Raw genomic sequence first — 22,417 nt, 5'->3', positions numbered from 1 at the left:
AAGAAAACGGTCTGCACTGCATTTTAAGAGCATTCCAGTAACTCAGGCCAGAAATTCTAAGGTTGATGAATACACAGTTCTCCACCCAAAGCCTTGAAGTGGAAAGGCTGGAAGCTTCTCATGGTCCTCAGGAGTGCTGTCCAGATGCAAGAGAGAAAGCTGTGGTCTCCTGTTCCTACTCCCGCTCTTGGCCATTCTAGTAACATGCCTGCATGCAGCAGTTGAACCTGATGCAACCTGAGGTTTTATAGGATTATCTTTCTGGGTAGGAACGATTCCCAATTTTATTACTGCACAATACATTTTAAATGCTATCTGAAATCTAAGGGAAGATATGATAGCCAAAATAGTCTAGTCAGAAAAGTCAGAGAATATATCTGGATTTCTCTCAATTATTACAGAATGATTCTATAAAGGTTCCAAATGTCATGTGTCCCTTCCTAGATATTAAGCCCTTCTGTCCAGAAACCCAAGACCAAACTCAGTTTACCTCAGCTCCACAGACTTTTAAAAAATGTTGAGACATAGGTATGGGTCCATCCTCAAGAACAACTCCTGCTATGCAGTTAGTCCCCAAAGAAGCAGAAAGGAGTGCATCCCAGTAGGTTTCACAGAAGCAGGGCCCTCGCCTGACCCAACTGGGGAACGCTGAGTTGCTCCATTTTCTTTATGTCTCATATTCTGCTCCTTCCCTCTCCCCTTCCCTGTCTGCTTCTTCTTCCTATTGTATTACTATCCTCTGATTTACTGTCTCCTGTGTCTCAGAGTCTGTCTGTCATCTCAGAGCTAAGGTGCAGTGTCCTACACAGATTTCTGCAACACTACAACTTAGCACTCTAGAATAATAGGTTTAAATCAGTCCTGAAGGAACTCTAAGCTTAGTGTCTCCCATCCTGCAACACACAAGATACCTGTCTGGCAGTGTCACCTATGAACACACATTGTGTAGATCACACCCTACCAAAGCACCCCCACCCCCAATGGCAGACATAGAAGGCCAAGCATGACAGCTGAGATTGTCCAGCCTTTCCTAACTATAGATGTTCCTCTCTGCCCCTCTGAACACATAGATTCATCACTAGAGAAGCCACCCAGGATTTAGCTTTTTTGTGGTCTTCATTGGATTGATGAGAGTTTAAGGCCACCCAGGGCTTTGTGGCTCGACCTCACTTGCAGGAGAGGCCCTGTAAACCTATCTTTGTTTCCTACTGTCCATCTTCATCTCTGTCTCCTATAGAACAGTAGACTGCCACAGGCACAGTGGCGAAGAAATAGGTTCTTTTCCTGATTTGGGTCAAACTATAAATGAATTAATTTCTCTTAACCAATTTCTGTTTCATAATTTCTTTTGGAATACAGCAAAACTAAGGCAGTATGTGTATGGGGGTGTGGTGGGGGACCTAAATGCCACATGACAGTGGTGGCCAGGACCAGAAAATGCCAGTGCTGGGAGAGGCAATAGGAGGGGTGCAGATAAAGCAAGGGTATTAAGAGGGAAGGCAGTTCAGATTAGCCATCCCTGGCACTTGTGCCATCACCTTGATGTTCCTGATCTGGGACACAGGACACACTGACAGCAGCAACAAAAAACAGCCCCTAAATTAGTGTTCCCTTTACTCCCTTGCTGGACTCGTCCTTCTTACTCTGCCTATAAACACACACACACACACACACACGGGGCGGTGGGTATTGTCAGAGGCAGGAGATATAGCTGATATAGCCATGTTCACCATTTAACTGCATTGGTTTCCATTTCTTTGACTGCAAGTAAATATTATTATTAACAAGACTGGCCAAGATTATCATCACTACCGTATTCTATCCTCTGTTCTAGGTCTCTGTGCTGCGTCTTAGGCCAAGTGTATTTCAAACACTCAGAAGCCTCCTGTGTTGCCCATTGTCATTGCTAGAGGGTCATTGTCTGGGTTCAATGGTGGAGGAAAGCTTACCTGCAAAGTATACTTGAATTCTGCACATAGGAATCTACATAAGATTAAGAATTTAAATACTTAAAGTGATAATGCAGTCAATGCAGTAAAATATTTACAAATATAATCACAAAACTTTTCAGGGGTCTCTTTTAAATTACTAATAGAAATAAATAGAATAGCATTCCTATGAAGAGACAGCAATACAAATGAGAACTCGGAGGAAACATACATTTCCCTATTTTTTGTCTCTCTAGCAAACTTATGAAATACCATTGTTACAAGAAAAAAATACTATTCTACCAATTACCTACTTGATGTCTAATTTTCTATTTGTTTAAAATATATATGAAAATGTATACAGTTAACCTAAGGTGTTTAATTTGCAACATACTAAAGCTGGTCGTTTAACCTCTCTCACAAATGAGGCCTTGAGATGGAGGTAGAGGGCACTTTAAATCTTTGCTGAAGGCAACTCATTCAGAAATATTATCAAAATGAGACGTAGAGCTAATTCTAAGAGAACGACCCGCATTGTAGATGAAGGAAAATTCTAACCCTTTGGAATTAATGACAACCAGGCAAGATGGTGCCTGCATTCTAACACATACTTATCCCAGCACTAAGACTCAGCAAGAATTGCCTTTAGTTGGAGGTTATTCTGAGCTGGTCTGTGACATATCTGAAAATAATTACAATTTTTTTTTTAAAAAAGTGCAAAAGATTAAGAGGCAAATAAAACCCATGGGGGCAAAATGATAGCATTTTCATTGTAGAAAATGCATAGAAAAGTATGGCTATGGGAACAAATATGACCACTTTGCTGTATCTAGACCAGATATGCAGATTGACAAGGGGGTGGAGTGGAGAAAATCGAACTACCAGCGTAGTGTGTACACAAGGAGCCAATTCTGCCTTAAGCCTTTGGGATGTCTTAACTGTAACTCAACTTCTAAATAACAGGCATTTGACACAAATTAAGTCTGCCGTGAGCAAGAAACCACATCCCAAATACTTAATATTGTTTAAAAAACAAAAATCCCGTGACTTGAAACATCCCTTTAAAACTATTGACACAGAGCATTCCTTCCTGTCCCACTAAGAAGCCTGAAATGGCGGTTAAAACTAATTACCAGCTAGTAATATTGCAACAATATAACCTTAAAAGTGAAAACGCTACACTGTCTTTAACACTTAAAACTGACGTAATGTTAAGCAAATACAGTAAATGTCCTGTGTAGGGGTGTCACACCAATTACTACATTAACCAATCTTTAAAACAAAAGGATCGTTCATCAAGGGACTTCAGAGTCTGTATACTTCCAATGGAAAAACTGAGTAAAAAAGGCTCTATAAAAAGGCGTAAATTACTTGAGAGTGGAAATTTGTGCACAGCCTTTGTGCACGTGGGCACGATGTGAGTGACCCATGGCATTGGAAAAGATGCCCAAGTTTGGGGGTCTGCTTCAGGACCTTCAACACCTTGCGGCTGCGTTTCCATGTCTTGCTGTTCTGCATACTTGGTCAACGCCTTCTACGCGCCCTTCCAGTAGTACCGGACATTCACCAGCACAAGCTCTCTTAAGATAAATAGAAAACTTCGCTTTTACGTGAGGGGTTTAGGATGGGCACCTCACTGGCTGCCTTTTAAACAGGTTATGGCTATGAATATCGCGTATCTGCAAACGTCATCTAATAACTGTCCAATCAAGTTTAAAGTTAGTAATAAACCAAGATACCATTGGTTTAGGTGATGTGACATACAGCCAATGAATTCGATCTTTTTCGCGCCCTGCGTTTACTACTCGGTCTGGAAGCCTCACTTCATCCTAACAATGCATTCACACCAGGGAGAATACCCCCTCAGACTGAAATAGGCTAGCACATGGGAGGTATGGCCCACGTACCGACTTGCCAGAGAGCAACTATATCAAAGGTCCCAGGGACCGTGATATTTTTAAGAGCCAACATAACCAGTTTATTTGAAGGGAAGACTAAACTGAGTCTTACCTTGTAGATTGTGAGCACAGGACTCAAATCTTGGCACGCAGGTGTTCCTGGTAGTTGGCCCAATTGGGACATAAAACAGAACACGGAGAGCTAAAAGTGTGCACAGCTACATTCACAGAGCTCTCTGGGTGGCTCTGAAAAGAGCCTTTGGGGCTTTGTTGCTGTCACAAGCAAACCTACTTCTTTTTGGGAACAGCCTTCTTTGCCTTGGCAGCCTTTGGCTTAGCTGTCTTCGGCTTGGAAACCTTAGGCTTAGATGCCTTAGGCTTCACCGCCTTGGTCTTTGCCGGGCTCTTTGCAGCCTTTTTAGGCTTGGCAGCAGCCTTGGCCTTCTTAGGGCTCTTGGCAGCTTTTTTTACTCCAGCTGCCGCAGGCTTCTTTGCTTTCTTTGGAGTTTTCTTCACGGTCTTCTTTGCCCCCGCAGCCTTCTTAGGCTTTTTCGGGGTGGCACCTGCAGGCTTCTTGGCCTTTGCAGCCCCGGTCTTAGCCTTGGGCTTGGCCTCGCCAGAAGCCACCTTTTTGTTAAGCTTGAAGGAACCTGAGGCACCAGTACCTTTGGTCTGCACCAGGGTACCCTTGCTCACCAGACTCTTGAGCCCAAGCTTGATGCGGCTGTTGTTCTTCTCCACATCGTAGCCACCAGCAGCCAGAGCCTTCTTAAGAGCAGGCAGGGACAACCCACCGCGCTCCTTAGAAGCAGAAACCGCCTTAGTTATGAGCTCGGACACTGGAGGACCAGTGGTCTTCCGCTTCGCCCCGCCAGCCTTTTTTGTCGTCTTCTTCTTGGCGGGAGACTTCTCCACAGGAGCTGGAGCCGCAGTCTCGGCAGGAGCAGTTTCAGACATGGCGAAAACAGAAGCTGATAGCTGCTAGAAAAAAAAAAAGAAAACTAAAACGAAGAGCAAGTTTTGCAATGCTCCCTTGCGCCGGCTCCGGGTTTATATAAGGCGGTGCTGGGCTGTGATTGGTGGAGCAGCCAATCCACCGCCCTCTGGCCGCTGCGACTCAAGGTTACAATCCCAAATTGTGTTTGTTAGTCCCCAAATTTTTACTTACTGGTGAAAATAGTGCCACAGAAATTGGCAGTTTGGAGTTCCAAAAGAGAACAGCCTTTGGTTTCACTTACTTGTTTGTGCTTTTTTGACTCACACGCAACTGACCAAAGATATTTTTAAAAATCCCTCCAGTGTTTACTAAAAATCCACCAAGCAGAGGACATCCTAAGAGTTACTTGCATGTTTCTGTAAACTTATACGAAGTATTCAAGAAACATTACTTAAGATGATTTGTACAACGATACCGCCTTTCATTTTTGCAAGAATAAAACTAATAGTTCTTTTGGTTTAGGCGAAAACGTTGTTTGTATCTGTATCAAATAACACAGGTTAGAGTGCCTTATTGGCTACAGACTGAAATTAACCACTTTAGATATTTCTCTGTAAAAAGAGAAGCTCCTAGTACTTTGTACACATTGATATCTTTAAAGGAGAATGCAATATTTCCAGTGTAAGAGCAAATTCTTTGAAGTACGAAGATTAGAAATCATTACATTTAGGAGCTGTAGAGATGGCTTAGCAGTTAAGACTACTTGATGCTCTTAGAGATTTGGATTTAGTTACCAGCACCCACAGGACAGCTTGCAACTGTCTATACCTTCAGTCCCAGAGGATCTCGGCCCTTCAGATAGAGTCGCCCAGAATCAGGCATATAAGTGATGCACATATATACATGTAGGCAAACCCTCATGCACATAAAGCTTTAAAACATATCTCAAACACTTAAAAAGGAATCACTACCTCAGATGCCAATCACCTTAATTCTAAGTAAAAAAAAATTAGATATGGGTCTAATCAAATGGGCTTTCACCATTTCCTAGGGATATTTGAAGACAGAAAATACTTACATTTAAAAATTATTATACATTAGAAAAATTCCAAAACTGTCAGAAAAAAATTTTAGGGAGATTCTACCACCCTCAAATAAAATAGCTTGTGCGATCTTGAAAGAAATCAGCAAACAGCACAATCAGTCACACTCTTAAGTAAATAACCAATAACAATATTGGTATTTTTGGAATGTTTAGATAAAAAGCAGGCCAATATTTTAGAATACTATAGAGGGACCTACATTTATACAAATTCAAAGATTTGGAGAAGCTGGGCGGCGGCGGTGGTGGTACACACCTTTAATCCAGGAATTTGAGAAGCAGAGGCAGGTGGAGCTCTGTGAGTTCAAGGCCAGTCTAGAGGAGTCTATAGATCAAGTTCCAGGACACCTAGGATCACACAGAGAAAACTTGTCTTGAAAAAAAAAAAAAAAAAAAAACCAAACAAACAAAAAAAAGGCTTTGAGAAAAAAGAGAAAGGGTTATGGGTTATGGTGAAGTTTGCTATAGGGAAAAAAATAAAAGCTTACTATACTACTATAGTAGAAATAGAAGTGAGCTTTGCTTTTGTGAGGAAAGATGTACAAGATTTGTACTACTTTAATAAAGGGCATCAGAATGACTTGTTTAATAAATCACAAAGAATTTTATTACTTTGTTTTCCAAAGAAACAGTTTGAGGTTTGGTTTTGTTTTGAACAATAGGAGTCTTTCTTGAGCATAGTTTACTGGGGCACGCTTATAATGCTACAATTACAACTATGTATCTGAAGCAAGATTAGGATTACAAAGTCTTTCATTGCTACATATTCAAGCTGATCCCACATTGAACACTGAGCTAATTGTTTGAGCTACTTGAGCCCTTAACTCAAAAAAAAAAAAAAAATACTTAAACAAAATAAAATAAAGGAGACTGTCTTACAAGTAGAGATTAAGGGAGCGAACATATTTGCTACATGTAATCTGGGAATGGTGTACAAAACAGGCAAGCCTAAAAAGGTACATTGTATCAAGCTACTAACTTTTTGAAGCTTAAAAAATATGGTTAAAAGTAGGTACGTCAAAGACATTGACTCAAAAAAAAAGTCATAGCACCAAACTAATTAAAAAGGGTCAGTGTGAGCACTTAAAAAAAAGGGTTCAAGATTGCTAAACTTCAAGCCTTGGCGCCCAAAACAAACATCCTAGTCAATTCTTGTACAAATAAGCTTCAGATTTAGGAAACACTCCAACTCAGAATGAATGGGCAAAGGGGATTTCCCATTAACAAGTACCAAAAGGCATAGCTCTACAGATTTCCTGTAGCATTTGACTTGACGTTTTAGACGCCTGCCACCTTGAGGTGAGGAAGAACTAGTTCAAAGGCCTGCCTAGAGACTGTAAAACTAGCAGACTCTGATATCCTAAAATGACCGTAGCAAATGTACTAAGATACCAAGGCACTGAACACTCAAGGTCAATAACTCAAAAGGTACATGAGGTAAACAGCTCCTTTTTTGTGACAAAGGAGGGGCTCTGAAAAGAGCCTTTTGTAGTAATAGGGAGGGGAACTACGCCCGCTCTCCCCGGATGCGGCGGGCCAGCTGAATGTCCTTGGGCATGATGGTGACACGCTTGGCGTGGATGGCGCACAGGTTGGTGTCCTCAAACAGACCCACAAGGTAGGCCTCGCAGGCCTCCTGCAGAGCCATCACCGCAGAGCTCTGGAAGCGCAGGTCGGTCTTGAAGTCCTGCGCGATCTCGCGCACCAGGCGCTGGAACGGCAGCTTGCGGATCAGCAGCTCGGTCGACTTCTGATAGCGCCGGATCTCCCGCAGCGCCACGGTGCCGGGGCGGTAGCGATGGGGCTTCTTCACGCCGCCGGTGGCTGGGGCGCTCTTGCGGGCGGCCTTAGTGGCCAGCTGCTTACGCGGGGCCTTGCCGCCGGTGGACTTGCGAGCGGTCTGCTTAGTACGAGCCATTTCAGTACAGCAGGAGAATAAGATGACTTGTGTGCTGAAAGAGCTCAAGTATATATATAAGAAGCCACCCTTTTGGATTGGACAGTAAACTCCTGACGTCATAGTACCAGACATGTGATTGGTCTGCGTTTAAGCCAAGTAATGAAAAGGAAAACGCCTACATTTTATACTAAATGTACAATTTTTTTTTAACGTAAAAATTATTCTAGCAACTCACAGGAATTATCATCTGGAGCAAATGTTGGCTTTGTAGCTCAAAGGATCTCTTCGTTATTTATTTAAACAAAGGCGCGGTTATTTGGGGCAGAAATTTAATGAAAAAAAATCTGAAAAGAAAATTAACAGAAAGAACTATTCCTGGAGTCATCAACACTTCTTACACTTGATTTTACCCAAAAGACAGCTGCAACAGTTTTATGGCCGGAAACTTTCAGAAATTGTAAATGATACTGCCTTTCTCTCTACGGTTGCGATTTTGGCGCGAAAAAAATTCAAAATGGATGAACCCGCAACTTGCTGAAGTTTCAACCCCAGAAAGCGTTGAGATTCTACTACTATATTACAGCAACACTGTTAGGGACACGGATTGGTGGTTTGGCCTTCATTTACAAGTTACAAAGTTACACCATTCAAGGTTGGAAGGGAACCGGGGAATTCACAGAGAAAGCAGCGTACACAAAAAATGTATACAGCTCTAGGAGACTAAGGCAGCCTCCGGATTAGCTCAACCAGGGATAATCTTGATGCTACTGCTGAGCCAGACAGAAGATGGCAGGCTTGGTGATATGCAGCACATTGCACATAACTTTTCGGTAGTGCTTGGCACCGCTTTTGTCCGGGCCCTTACCTCCACCTTAATGTGATCAGATTTGCCAGAAACAAAAGCAATAAGATCAGACAGTGGGCACGTTGTTTTACGAACAGGCTTTTTGCCTAATTGGGATATCTGGCACAAGCAATATTTACTTGCTGTTTGCCAGAGAACCTTATCAGGATTTTCAGGAAAAAAGAAAGAATTTCTGAAACTTCAGATTCTAAAGAACTTCAGATTCTCTTACATTTATAAGTAAGAGGCACAATGCAGAGGCCAGAGATGACTTTATTGGGGAAAAAAAAGTTTGAAAGACAACAGTGTTGCTTGGTTCTCAAGATTCCATCTGTTTTTTAAAAATTACCAAACACCCTATATTATCTTCCAGAGCAACTGAGTTTTCTCTCACTCTCCTTCTTCTCTTACCTGAATGTCAGTGATATTTATCTTTAAAATGTGTCACTGGTTTTTTTTTTTACGGTTGGAATATATGTCACAGTTAATTGTAATAGTTTGTGTAAGTACATTTTGAAGTGCACAAGCTCTTGTCTGTTAATGACTCTTTTCTTCCGTGCTCATAGGTTATGAGTGGTCTTGGCATCTAACAGAAAAGCCTCAACAATCTGCTTTACTTACAACAATTATTTTAAAACCAAGATGCATTTTACTTGGGGAAAAAAAGCACAGGCTATGTGTAAATTATTTGAAATTTTATAACACAAAATTCTTGGAGACTTGAAACCAGAAAAAGTTTGCTGCCTGGAGCCTCAAAATTGAACTAACAAACGAAATCTTAACAGAAGAGATGATTTATGAAATATACAGAGAAATGTTTTGCAGCAAGCAAGCTAAAGAAAATTTTAAAATGAAGTTCATCAGCTCTTTTAAGGATCTGGGAAATAAATATATGGGAAGGTAAATACATCGAGAAAACTAGTAATGGGAGAGGCTAACCTAATAGGAATCTTCCATGATGGGCATTATTTTTTGGTATGTCAAAGCACAATAACAGGGGAAGTTTCCTTCATGGCATTTTAAAGAAAACAGAGACGTCTGTCAAGTGTTTCACCTCCCTTGTATTCAATGTCATCTTCAATTAATCCTTATAACCAAGTGACATACTTGGGGTCAAACATTAAGTCCCCTATATACGCTACTTTGAAACTTGGCTGGTTTGGTTGCCTTGACCGTGTCTTATCCTGCTAATATTCTCCCTGATGAGGCTGACTAAAGGAGACTGGGCCTGTGAAGGAAATCCCTGGCATTCTACTCTCCTGGATCATTTTTCTTCCATAGGTACGGAAGCCAGAATTCTTCAGCAAAGGGGGAAGTATAAATGAACTCCACTGTTCCAAACGCACTGTTGTGGGAACTTTCTTTATCCTTTGAAGAGCCTCATTCCATGAGAAAAAGACTGCTGTTCTACACAGGTTAAGAACCTGGACAGACCAGGGTTAAGTTTGCCTTTGTGCTAGACTAAATGGATGAAAACCTGGACAACTTCCAAACCAATACAGGAAAAAACCTTATTTTCCCATAAGAGAATTTTTCATTTTGCCTGTTTGCACACCCTTATGACATAAAGATGCTGCGGGTGTTCTGTAAACTACCTCTGTATTCAAATATGGCTGGAATCAATGCAGGATAGTATATGAACGTGACATGCAGTACAAACTGGTATTACCACTTCCACTTAAAAACCTCTAAAACTTGTAATCTAAAGGTTCTTAACACTTAGATTTCTAAGTTACTTGCAACTTTTAAGGTAGTGAAAACAGCTACTTATGTGAAAAGGTGGTGGCTCTAAAAAGAGCCTTTTGGGGGGTAAGAGATGAGTATTATTACGCCCTCTCCCCGCGGATGCGGCGGGCCAGCTGGATGTCCTTGGGCATGATGGTGACACGCTTGGCGTGGATGGCGCACAGGTTGGTGTCCTCAAACAGACCCACAAGGTAGGCCTCGCTCGCCTCCTGCAGAGCCATCACCGCAGAGCTCTGGAAGCGCAAGTCGGTCTTGAAGTCCTGCGCGATCTCGCGCACCAGGCGCTGGAACGGCAGCTTGCGGATCAGCAGCTCGGTCGACTTCTGGTAGCGCCGGATCTCGCGCAGCGCCACGGTGCCGGGGCGGTAGCGGTGGGGCTTCTTCACGCCGCCGGTGGCCGGGGCGCTCTTGCGGGCGGCCTTGGTGGCCAGCTGCTTGCGCGGGGCCTTGCCGCCGGTGGACTTGCGAGCAGTCTGCTTAGTACGAGCCATGACTTCTAGGTTAAGTCTGCTAAGATAGAAATGACTGAAGGCCTATTTATAATGAGATTCTGAAGCTGATTGGACAGCACTACACCACGCCTCTCCCACGTCCCTTTTCTCTTCCCCCCGCCCTCCCCTCTCCCCGTTCCCGGCTCCTGCCTCCCTTCTCCCTCTTTAAATACTAAAGAGTGTTACCGAACAACTTCACATGTATTTAGATCTTGCATTTATGTCTGAAGTGTAGGTATTGAAATCGTAAGCCAAGCACTCTAGAAGCTGAAAAAGGAGAATTGCTGCTACTAAGAGGCCAGCCAGAACTATATAGAGCCAGAGTTTGTCTTAGAGACATGTGTAACTTTGATCCCTTTAGTAATCTACAGGCTGTAGTTTCTATTTTTCAAGTATAGGTTTAGTTCTTTTTATTCCCCCAGTACAGATAACTATTGGTGGAATAATTTTGTCGTAGGAAGTACACCGAAACTGTAACATGATAAACTGACGCTAGGTAATGTGTCCACAGAAATGCATTTGCAAATGTCCAGAGAAATGCATTTGCAAATCCTTTGATACATTGAGCAATCTGCATGCTCTTTTCTATTTCTCTTATATAGGTTGTTCTATACTTTTTTTTCCCCAGATGACTGCTACCAACATTTTACCTTTATTCCTATGCACTAAAACATGATAAAATAATATGGCAGGTAATGTGTTCTTAATTATCACATCTAACTAGTATGACTCAAATTTTTTACTTGTTCTTCAAAATTCAATGTACCGTTTATCACTTGAGCCTACCAAAATTCCACGTACCTAGAAAAAAAATGAATGGCCACCATTTGTTCAAATGTGTAAACGCAGATTAAGTCTTCATCCATAAGAAATTCAAGTTATGGTTTAAGTCTCGATGGAACCTAATTGAACCTGATACAACTTTTCAATTTCAAGAAATCGCTTGCTCTTAATTCAAAATTTTACTAAAACACTAAAATCAATTTAAATGCTGTGGCAAAAAAACCCTGTTTTCCTGTTTTTAACTTATTAGGGACTAGTAAATTTGACAGTTAAGAATATCGTATACAGAAAACTAGATGAATGTACAAGCTACCAACTGAGATTTCAGTGTACTCACTGTGGGGTTAAATGTTACCAAAATTAACAGTGTCGAGGATGAAGGGAAATAATATTCCTGCTATAGGTTAAGTTATGTAGTAAACCAAAATGCTTAAAGCTCTTTAAAAGACTTGAGTAGGTGGCTCTGAAAAGAGCCTTTGTTTCCAGATCTGTGAAAATCTGATCTTATTTTCCCTTGGTCTTGTGGTGGCTGCTCTCAGTCTTTTTGGGCAGCAGCACGGCCTGGATGTTGGGCAGGACGCCGCCCTGCGCGATGGTGACGCGGCCCAGCAGCTTGTTGAGCTCCTCGTCGTTGCGGATGGCCAGCTGCAGGTGGCGCGGGATGATGCGCGTCTTCTTGTTGTCGCGGGCCGCGTTGCCCGCCAGCTCCAGGATCTCGGCCGTCAAGTACTCCAGCACGGCCGCCAGGTACACCGGGGCGCCGGCGCCCACCCGCTCCGAATAGTTGCCCTTACGAAGCAGACGGTGCACACGGCCCACGGGGAACTGTAGGCCTGCCCGGGAGGAGCGGGTCTTGGCCTTGGCGCGAGCCTTGCCGCCCTGTTTGCCGCGTCCAGACATTATAAGTAATAAGGCAAAGACAACTATGTAGCACAAGAGTGGAGGAGTTTGGCATTTATAGGATTCTCTGGGAGCAAAAAACAGACGATGCGATTGGCTGACTTTTTCTTTCTTCTCAACCAATGGGAAGCGTTTGTGCCGACGCCTATTTCAATTGGGCAATATTTTCGGACCATTTGAAGTACTTGACCAATCAGAAATGTGCCTCTATAAGCTTCATTTGAATAACGCATTATAAAAGGCGAAGGGCTCACGCTGAAGTTGTAGAGTGTCCGAGACCCTATTCACCATGCCTGAGCCCACGAAGTCCGCTCCCGCCCCGAAGAAGGGCTCCAAGAAGGCCGTGACCAAGGCCCAGAAGAAGGACGGCAAGAAGCGCAAGCGCAGCCGCAAGGAGAGCTACTCGGTGTACGTGTACAAGGTGCTGAAGCAAGTGCACCCCGACACCGGCATCTCCTCCAAGGCCATGGGCATCATGAACTCGTTCGTCAACGACATCTTCGAGCGCATCGCGGGCGAGGCGTCGCGCCTGGCGCATTACAACAAGCGCTCGACCATCACGTCCCGGGAGATCCAGACGGCCGTGCGCCTACTGCTACCCGGGGAGCTGGCCAAGCACGCCGTGTCCGAGGGCACCAAGGCCGTCACCAAGTACACCAGCTCCAAGTGAGTTTATAACTCACTCCTAACACAAAGGCTCTTTTCAGAGCCACCTACGTTCTCAAAACAGAGCTGGTTTGCTTGTGTAGGTGGCTGTAGCTGACTTTACTTTTTCTGATAACATAGTACCTATGTTTCTCTTTCCTAGGCTCTGGTGAAATTGTCAGATTAACATCGGAGGCCGAGGACTCCCTGACTACTAGGGTTAAATACCTGCACCCGTACTGGCGTTAACATTGCTTTTAATGTTCCAGAGTCCATGAGGAATATTTAGTTGAAATTTAGCCTGTCTTGTTAGTGCTATGATCCAGTGTTTTAAATTGTTTTTGAACTCGTGAAACAGACGTCACAGTAGATTCTGTGTTCCTCCCGGATCTAGGGTGTGGACATAGATGTGAAATTTATAAGTCTTTTGGAGCCCAGAGCTCTACATGATGCTTGCTGGAAACAAGAGATGTAGTCAGGCTCAGCTTAACTTGATTCGGTCCCGTTTTCTTGGTCATTTGGTTTAAGTTTTTTGTTTTCGAAACGAATTTTACTGGTTAGCAGTTTGTTCTCGAACTGATTCTAGCCAGGCTAGCCTCAAGATGGGACTTATTGCCTGTTTCATGAGTCGCAGGAATTAGAGGCCTGTACAGCCTGATTTGCTCTTACAAGGCCCCAGCCAAGCACCAAGAAAATAGAAAACTTTTTACTGTTTTCCAAAATGTGTTCAAATTTTGTAAATTTCTTCTGTTCCACCTTAATTGTCTACTGATGTGATTGAAAATAGATTGTGGGAGGGAAAAAAAAAAACTACTCAAAGAGGATATATTGTATCCTACTGTGATTTTTACTTGGGCTTGTCCTGGGATGTTTCAGAGGATAAAATACTAAGTAAAGATTAAATCAAACAAATTTCAAGAAATTTTAAAGCCCTCTTTCTGTAAGTCCTCTAGCTTAGTAAATGCAAATAGTGTTGACTTAAGTTCGAGTATGAACAGCTCAAAGTAATTGAATAACAATGAGATATTTAGTGTGCTACTGCTAAAATGAATGTTAGCTGTTGTATGACTAGTACGGTCTTAATAAAGTCTAACCATTTTCCTTAATCATCTCCATTAATCTCTATAGAATCCTGTGGAACAAATTCTATTATCTTTCTTCCTTTTAAAGTTGAGGAAATTAAAATGATTGAACTGAAGCTGCAACATAAATACAGACTTTTCTGAGTGGAGACCGAACTGTGAACTACCCTCCAAAATATCCTGAAAAAGAAATATTTAACACATTATAAAATAAATGTTTTAATGTATCCTATTATGTAATACAGACTCTTCCATTCATTTTTTTTTTCCTTGCCGTTTGGGTTTGGGGTTTGGGGTTTGGGATTTGGGTTTTCCAAGGACGGTTGGTAGCTTTGGATTTTGATTTTGTGTGTGTAAGAAACTTGGGTCTTACTCTGTAGCAAGGCTTAACTAGAAAACCTCCTTCCTCACCCTCACACTATGCTTACATTCTTGTGCATCGGCTACTGTTTTAGAGTTAGAATTTCAGACTGAATTCTTGTGAGGGAAAGTAAAGTTTCCTTCTCCTCTCAGTGTGCCATGATTAAGAATATGGCAGTAGCAGATTAGCCAGAGAAGTTATGAGACCAAAACAGGAGCTACATTGTTATTAAGTCTCCATGCCTTACAAGAGTAAGTTTGTCTCCCATGCCTAATGTATCCTGCAAAATAATGTCTTTCAATTTACTAATCTTGCCATCCCATAATGTATGCCCACCTCTTTGCCTTGCCTAACTCCTGAGCGTGTGATACACGATTGTGCTTTAGCCGTACTAAAATGTGTCTTCCCAGATACCTTGATGACTCTCCTTCCACACAATGTATCTTTAGAACCTTTCTACCTCACAAGCAGTCTTGAGCCCTCAGTCCCCCGCTCTTCTGTCTTGGTGCTAACAGCACAACTGTCTTCTATCTGCGCTGATGTTTCCTCATAAATGGTACCGCAAAAGCCGGGGGGGGGGGGGGGGTTGCGGGGGGGACTGCTCTCTGAAATCTTAATTTTTGGAAAGTCAGCAAGCTTCCCAATTCTAAATATAAAGCTTGCTTTAATCAAGATACCTGTGGTTTTTCTCGGGCCTAGCAAAGTGTGTAGGTATATTATGAAAGAAAACAAAATACCCTGATGAGAGAGATCTTAAGGTTTATATTCCTTCTTAGTGGCGGGTGGAAGACATACAGGCAAGCTAGTGGAAAGGAAGTGAGCTATGGAAGACTACGTGTGCCAAGTCTGTCTGAGCAGGGCGCTGATCTTGAAGATCTCTGCTGATGCAGTCTCTACTTCAGATGATTTTTAGAAGAAAGTCTTGATACTACAGTAGTTTCTGGACATTTGTCTTTGGACAATTTGTCTTTTTTTTTGGTTTTTAGAGACAGGGTTTCTCTTCTTTGTGTAGCCCTGGCTGTCCTGGAACTCACTCGGTAGACCAGGCTGGCCTCGAACTCTCGAACTCAGAAATCCGCCTGCCTCTGCCTCCCAAGTGCTGGGACTAAAGGTGTGCGCCACCACAGCCCTGTGACAATTTGTCTTTTAAGAGAAGGTCAAACCAAGTCTCTTCCTGAGCTTGCTGTGCCTCCGATGCCTTCAGTTTGCAGTGCAGCAGGCATAAAGATCTATACGCATATGAAAAGATGAGTGCTCCTATTAGGACACATACTGTCAGTCTGAGCAACAGGGAAAGAATCCCCTGCACTGCTGCCACACAGCAATAACGAGTTCCTATAATCTTTTGGAGAGCCCAACTGGTCTGCTACCAGTTCCTCGGCTTTCACACAGAAAGGAGTCTTAAGGTCACACAGGGGACACGAAGCCAAAGGCAAAACATCTATCTCCTTAAGGCAATTTCTTTTGTGCACCAGGCAGAGAACTTGGTCCTACCAGCTTCAGTCCAAGCACTTGGGAAGCAGGCAGATTTCTAACTATGAAACTAGCCCACTGGCCTGGTTTCAAGAAAGAGCTCCATGGCAGCAAGAGGAGGGGAAGAGACAGAGAAAGAGCTCCTGCCGGAACATAAACTAGAACACAGGTGCAGGAAGTTCACTTCATTTTACTGTAAAGAAGTGGCTATGGTGTCTTTTCCCCTTCAACTGGATTCCCACCTCGAACTCTTTCAAGAATGACTTGTTTAAGGAATTGCTGTAAAGAAATAGAAGAAACGGGGAGACTGGCCTTGTGCCAGGTGATCACCATGTTCTGGAAATGTATTGGAGGTGAGTGGATGTGACAGTTTTGTGTAAACAGATTTCTTTCCTGGTGAGAGTAAAAGATTTGCATAAAAATTATGCAAGGTCTGAGACATTAAAAGAATATTTATGGAATAGTGGGACTTGATAAGCCAGCTACGTTCAACTTTTAAAGAAAAAAATTACAACTATGAGCCACCATTAAAAAAAGAGTTAGGAGTCACTTCATTAAAAAAAAAAAGAAAGAAAGTTATACAACATTTATCTATCTATCTATCTATCTATCTATTTATTTATTTATTTATTTTGTAGTAGTACTGTTAAGAGAAGGAATCCTGGGAAACATTTTAATATACTCAGAATTACAATGTATGGGTGGACTTAGTCTTGAGAACAGTGTGTGTACTTTGTTGTATTTGTCCCTGTTGCTATTTCTTATGAATTCACAAGGTGTGGTAGGGTTTTTTTGTTTGGTTGATTTGGTTTCTTTTATGAGTACAGAAGTAGGGCAGTTGGTTTTAGAGTTTGGTGTGTGTGTGTGTGTTCCTTGTGTGTCTGTGTGTTTATGAGTTCATTTTTTTTTTTGTTTTTTGTTTTGTTTTGATTGCTTGGTTTGTTGGTTGGTTTGTTGGTTTGTGACAAGATTTCTTTCTCTGTGTAAGCCTTGGCTGTTCTGGAACAAATTCCCTAGAACAGGCTAACCTCAAACTCAGAGATTCTCCTGCCTCTGCCTCCAGAGTACTGGGATTAAAAGGCACTGGCTACCACGGCCTGGAGGTACAGTTTAGTTTTAATCTTGGGCATTAAATCATTCAGTCTTTAAGCTATATCTTTATAGCTAAATAGCATACTTATGCCCAAATAGTGGAAAGAATATAAATGCTAATGCTATAATTTTTCCTTTGTATATTCTGTAATAAATTTTGTTTTATAAGGCTGTTAATCGTGGTCTTGTGCTTTCACACAGCAGGGAAACAGTTTGACAGTGGGCTGGCAAGTTTACATTATCCAGGTCAGTTCTTTGTCAACTTGACAGAAACTGTGACCACCTGAACAAAAGGGGAAACTTCCAGTGAGGAATTGCCTCCATCAGACAGGTCTGAGGGAGCATCAAAATGATTTATGATTGATATAGGAGGGCCAAGCTCACTGTGGGCAGGCCCACTTTGGCCAGGTGGCCCTAGGTGGCCTGTATAATCTGTCTGAGTGTGAAGAATGGAAGCAAGCCAGAAATCAGCATGCCTCTATGGTCTTCACTTTAGTTCCTGCCAGCAAGTTCCTATTTTCAATTCCAGACTCAACTTCCCTCAAGCATGACCTATGACCTATAAGATGAGAACCAGCCTTTTCCTCTCTCAAGCTGCTTTGGTCATGATATTTTATGCATGAAGCAACAAAAACATTCTTAAGTCTCAGGATCAGTTTCCCCGGGATGGAGGATTAGCAAATAGGCCTGTAAAGCCAGCTTTTGAGATCGAGTCACGATGAAGGCTGTGAGTTTCAGAACAACCTAATGCAGAGACCTCAGGAGCTCAACTGGTACAGTGCTTTCTTAATATGCAAGAAGCTGCATACCTAGCACTACATAAAACCTTGCTTACACCATGGCTTAGGCCTGTAACCCAGGACATAAGAGGGAAGGCAGAAAATAAACAGTTCAAGGCGGCCCCAGTTACCTGAGGTCCCCTCTGAAAAAGCAAACAGAAAAACAAACCCAAAAATGGTCATCTTTTTACCAGGAGTGACCACCTTCATAGGACTCCTGCTTCACAGTCAAGCCCACAGACTGTACATTAATACTCTGAGTACAGTTGCTTTTACCTTACTCACTGAGAGCACTCAGTGTGCACTGTGGGTCAGTAAGAAACCTTTTCCAAGCAAAGACAAGAGATTTCTCCCCCTAAGTTTCCTCTTGCCTTAGGACAAAGCTCAGCTGGCAGAGTGCTTGTCCTATAGTGTCCTTGCCTAGCATTGCTGAGGCTGCATTTAATGCCCTATACTGTGAGTGGAGGCGGGGGTGAGCCAGGTGTCAGGATGCATGCCTGTAATTCCAGCACAGGGAAGCCAAGGCAGAGGGTTGCTGAGAGAGGTCAGCCTGGGCTACATAACAAGACCATACCTCAAAAGAGAACGAAGCAACTCCCCCCACCCCTAAAATCAAACAGAAAGAGGAGTGAGGAAAATTGAGGACATAAAAGAAGGGGCCAAACACTCCACTGCTGAATTTACAAACGTATCACACATGCTGAGCTAATGGAGAACAGGAACAAAATTCCATTGCTTTCTATCTTACCTATGTGAGTAAAATAGTTTTGTTTTGTTTTCTTTGAGGGGGAGTCAGAGTTTTGCTGTGTAACCTTGAACGTCTGCCTCAGTCTCCCAAATGCTGGCATGAGCAACCACATTTGCTATTTCTTTTCCAAAATGTCTTTTTTATTTATTTTTATTTCTGTATATGTTGGTGTGCCTCAGTGCATATATGTCCACCATGTGCTTCGGGGGTTCAGATGGCTCAAAGAGTATATCTGATCCCTGAAACTGAACTGAAGTGACAAGCAGTTGTGTGTCACTGTTGTGAGGTCCACTAAAATCCAACATAACTCAAACACCAGGAAAATGCACATGACAAAAATTTATTGTAACCAGCCACTACTGATTGATCAGGGGCAAAAGACAGACTCAGGACTGAAATGTGACCTTGAAGAAATGTTATGCAGCATACTTAAAGGATAAAACCGTAGAGTGAGAGGGGGCGGGGCGTCTGTAGCATTGTCCAGTCATATTTTGACATAGAGGTTAAGCAAAAGAATTTCCATCAATCAAAATAGAAGTAGGATCCTGGGCCTGGGAAAATAAACTTAGTTCACTCTGCCAGGAAGATGGAGAAGCTGTCTTTGAAAGCTAGGCTCAGACAACTGTTTCCCTATAATAGATGCTGTTCAGCTATTAGGAAACCCTCAGCTCTCTAGAGCCTGGCTGCGTCCTAGAAGTTAGTCTCTCCCTATGATTAAATATACTCGGAAAATGAAGTGATAGTATCTAAGAGACATTTCTTTTGCTTGTTCCCAACAGTCACACGTGGGTTCCAGGAAGTAAATGTGGGTCAAAGAACAGTAAGTCATTCCTGGCTACAGAGACACTGTCTCTAATAATAGTAATAATAATAATAATAATAATAATAAATTGGCACACACTTATAACGATAGCAATCGGAGATTATAGCAGGATCTCTGACTCATAATATAGCCTGGTTATATAGTGAGTTCTAGGACGCCAGGACTACATAATGAAACACTGTCAAAAGAAAGAAGAAAAGATTAAAAGTGGGGTTGTGTTCTCTGGCAGCTAGTGAAGCAATACTCCGAATGAGCGAAAGGAGGCATTGGTAGAATGTAGTACTTTCAAGACACGTTCTAGTATCAAATGAAAGTGTCCCAATTGTTCTCTGACTGCTCATGCGTACCATTCTACACTCGTGTACAGATACACACGCAGGCACACACACTTTCACTAAACATCGGGAGCGTTTGACAGCCCCAGTTGTTTAATCATAGATGAGTCCCTTGGGATTTTGGAGCAAGGCTCTACTATTATCTACTGAAAACTATTCTTTCTAGAAACAGCTCTTACCCTGCTATTGAACCTTAATAGAAGGTGAATGATTGACAATGGGACACCAAGTCACCATGAAACTGAACTGCCCATAAGCAACTGGGTATTATCTAACTTTTCAGACCATAAGGTGGATGTGCTCAGGACTATCCTTGTCAAGTACAAATTGAGTGTGTTTAGGTGTGCAGGTCCTGTGGGCCTTAGCAAGTTACATGAAGTAGTTTGCCAAATGCCTATGGTTTCTACTTGTCAAACATGCCCCTGTAGCTTCATGGGGTACGCTCTAAAACAGACTGAGGAAGGACAGACTACGGACTCGTCTACTGACGGTTCCATATGCTATGTAGAAAACATCCAGAAGTACACAGCTACAGCATTCCAACCCCCTTTTGAGTCAACCCTCAAAGACACTGGTGAAGGGAAATCTTCATGGCAGGTAGAGCATAGCATGGTACCCATGGTCATAAATTTTGCTAGGAAGGAGAGAAGTGGCCAGATGTGATTTTTTTTTTTTTTTTTACTGGTTCATGGGTTATAGAGCCAATGAATTGGCTGGATGATCAGACTTATAAAAAGTGTGAATGGAAAATTGTTGAGAAAGACATTTAGGTAAGATGTGTTTGAACAAAGGATGTGAAGATACTGTGTCCCATGTTAATGTTCATTGAAAGGTGACTTTAGTAGAAGAGGAGTTAGTAATCAGGTTAGATAGGATGGGCCATTCTCTGGATAGTCTTCCTCTTTCCCTGGTTATTTGTGCCCATGATGGTAGAAATGGAGGTTCCACATGGACTCAGTAACCTGTACTTCCACTCACTGAGGTTGAACACACTACAGCTGTTGTCAAGTGTCAAATCTGTTAACACTGGTCTCTGATATAGCCCCATAGCCATGGGTACTCGCTCAGTGACCAAATGGCAGGTGTGCGTCAGTGCTCTACTTCCTCCATGTAAACAATGCTTTCTCCTTCCCAGAGAACATACTTATTCTGGTTATGGAGTGCCTTTAATACACACAAGATTTCAGCCCAAACCACCATCCATTGACCTACAGGATGCCTTATACTGTCATGGTGGTCTACACAGCTTGGCTTCTGACCAAGAAGCATGGCCGGAGAAGTGAGACTCATGGCACCCACTGGTCTTACCAAGTTTTGCATGACCCTAAACGAGCTGGCTTGGAACAGCCTTTTGAAGACACAATTGCAGTATCAGTTAGGTGGCAATAGCCTGCAAGGTCCTGTCAGGGTTCTCCAGGAAGCAGTTTGAGTCAGGGTCCAATCTATGGTATGGTTTCCTCCCGTAGCCAGGATTGACAGGGACAGGAATTAAAGGGTGGATCTGAGAGTGGTTCTACTCACGATCACTCCTAACAACTCACTCTGAAAATTTTGACTTTCTGTTCCCATGGCCTTAAGTTCTGCAGGCCCAGAAGTTATTGCTCCAGAACCATGCATGCTCCTGCTAGGTGACACAGCAAATGGCCCATTGAGCTGGAAGCTCTGACTTCCTCCTGGCTACTTTGGGGCAGGATAACTGTTTTTCATAAGCTTGTTGACAAAGATATTGGTGAGCCACTGAGGTGCCCGAGAATGGCATTCTGCTAATAACAAAAAGAGCTTCAAATTTTGTGAAAGAAATTTTCTTTAGATAGGGGAATGGAATCCAGATTTCACTATTTTATGTCTCGGAGACACTCTCATCACCTATCAGTGTTTAGATAGGCTGTGATGATATTCAGTGGTTATAGCCACATATTAGGAAATGTGTTAATGGCCACTGACATGTCTTGTGAACTGTAGTAAAGGTACAAATGTAATTTACATTATAAGGTTGCTACAAAATAACCTGACATAAGCTGTGTGTACTCATACACATCTTTAGTACTCCAGAGGCAGACAGGCAGATTTCCGAGTTCAAAGCCAACCTGGTATACAGTTCCAGGTTAGAGAGGGCTACACAAAAAAACGCGGTCAAGAACTAAAAGCAGAAGTGACTTAGGAATATGTAAAGTGCTTTGAAATCATTTAGCACTACTACATTACCTTTAGCTTTTCACAAACAATCCCATCCTCGCTCTAGACCAGAGGGCTTCTAGTCTTTTGAATTACAAACAAGATTTTGCTAACCCAGTAGGTTTCTCATGAATGACATCCAGAGATACTTCTATGGAACCCGCAGACCAGGGTAGAAACCACTCAAAAGGTAAGCGGTAAAAACTTCAGATATAGACGCCCAGAACCCCAAATTGACTACAGGAAAGGACACACGTGCAACAGCTTTTTGCACTGAAAGTGTGAGTGGCTCTTAAAAGAGCCTTTGGGTTTGTTGTGAGCTGTTTGCTCACTTGGAGCTGGTGTACTTGGTGACGGCCTTGGTGCCCTCGGACA

At 42.6% G+C, this 22,417-nt stretch overlaps 4 protein-coding genes across 4 annotated transcripts; 1 reads left to right on the top strand and 3 right to left on the bottom strand.

Annotated features, from left to right (window-relative positions):
* Nucleotides 1-4,071: 4,071 nt before the first annotated feature.
* Nucleotides 4,072-4,847, bottom strand: LOC114628288 (histone H1.5). The gene has a single exon (XM_028776256.1). The coding sequence runs from the start codon at nt 4,781-4,783 to the stop codon at nt 4,115-4,117; it is 669 nt and encodes a 222-aa protein (XP_028632089.1). The 5' UTR covers nt 4,784-4,847; the 3' UTR covers nt 4,072-4,114.
* Nucleotides 4,848-7,337: 2,490 nt separating this feature from the next.
* LOC114628373 (histone H3-like centromeric protein CSE4) lies at nt 7,338-10,852 on the bottom strand. Its single transcript, XM_028776346.1, has 2 exons — nt 10,440-10,852; nt 7,338-7,817 (listed from the first exon to the last, which is right to left on the bottom strand). The coding sequence occupies exons 1-2, from the start codon at nt 10,844-10,846 to the stop codon at nt 7,373-7,375; spliced, it is 852 nt and encodes a 283-aa protein (XP_028632179.1). The 5' UTR covers nt 10,847-10,852; the 3' UTR covers nt 7,338-7,372.
* A 1,281-nt stretch (nt 10,853-12,133) lies between these two features.
* On the bottom strand, nt 12,134-12,529 carry LOC114628301 (histone H2A type 1-B/E-like). Its single transcript, XM_028776265.1, has one exon. It carries the CDS (start codon nt 12,527-12,529, stop codon nt 12,134-12,136), a length of 396 nt encoding a protein of 131 aa, XP_028632098.1.
* A 267-nt stretch (nt 12,530-12,796) lies between these two features.
* Nucleotides 12,797-13,445, top strand: LOC114628311 (histone H2B type 1-M-like). Its single transcript, XM_028776276.1, has 2 exons — nt 12,797-13,195; nt 13,338-13,445. Exons 1-2 carry the CDS (start codon nt 12,819-12,821, stop codon nt 13,345-13,347), a joined length of 387 nt encoding a protein of 128 aa, XP_028632109.1. The 5' UTR covers nt 12,797-12,818; the 3' UTR covers nt 13,348-13,445.
* The last annotated feature ends 8,972 nt before the right edge of the window (nt 13,446-22,417 follow it).

Source organism: Grammomys surdaster, unplaced genomic scaffold (genome assembly GCF_004785775.1).
Source record: "Grammomys surdaster isolate TR1022 unplaced genomic scaffold, NIH_TR_1.0 267, whole genome shotgun sequence".
Classification (NCBI taxonomy): Eukaryota; Metazoa; Chordata; class Mammalia; order Rodentia; family Muridae; genus Grammomys; species Grammomys surdaster.
Note: the sequence above shows the minus strand (reverse complement) of the source record. Positions and strands in the feature narration are given on the sequence as shown.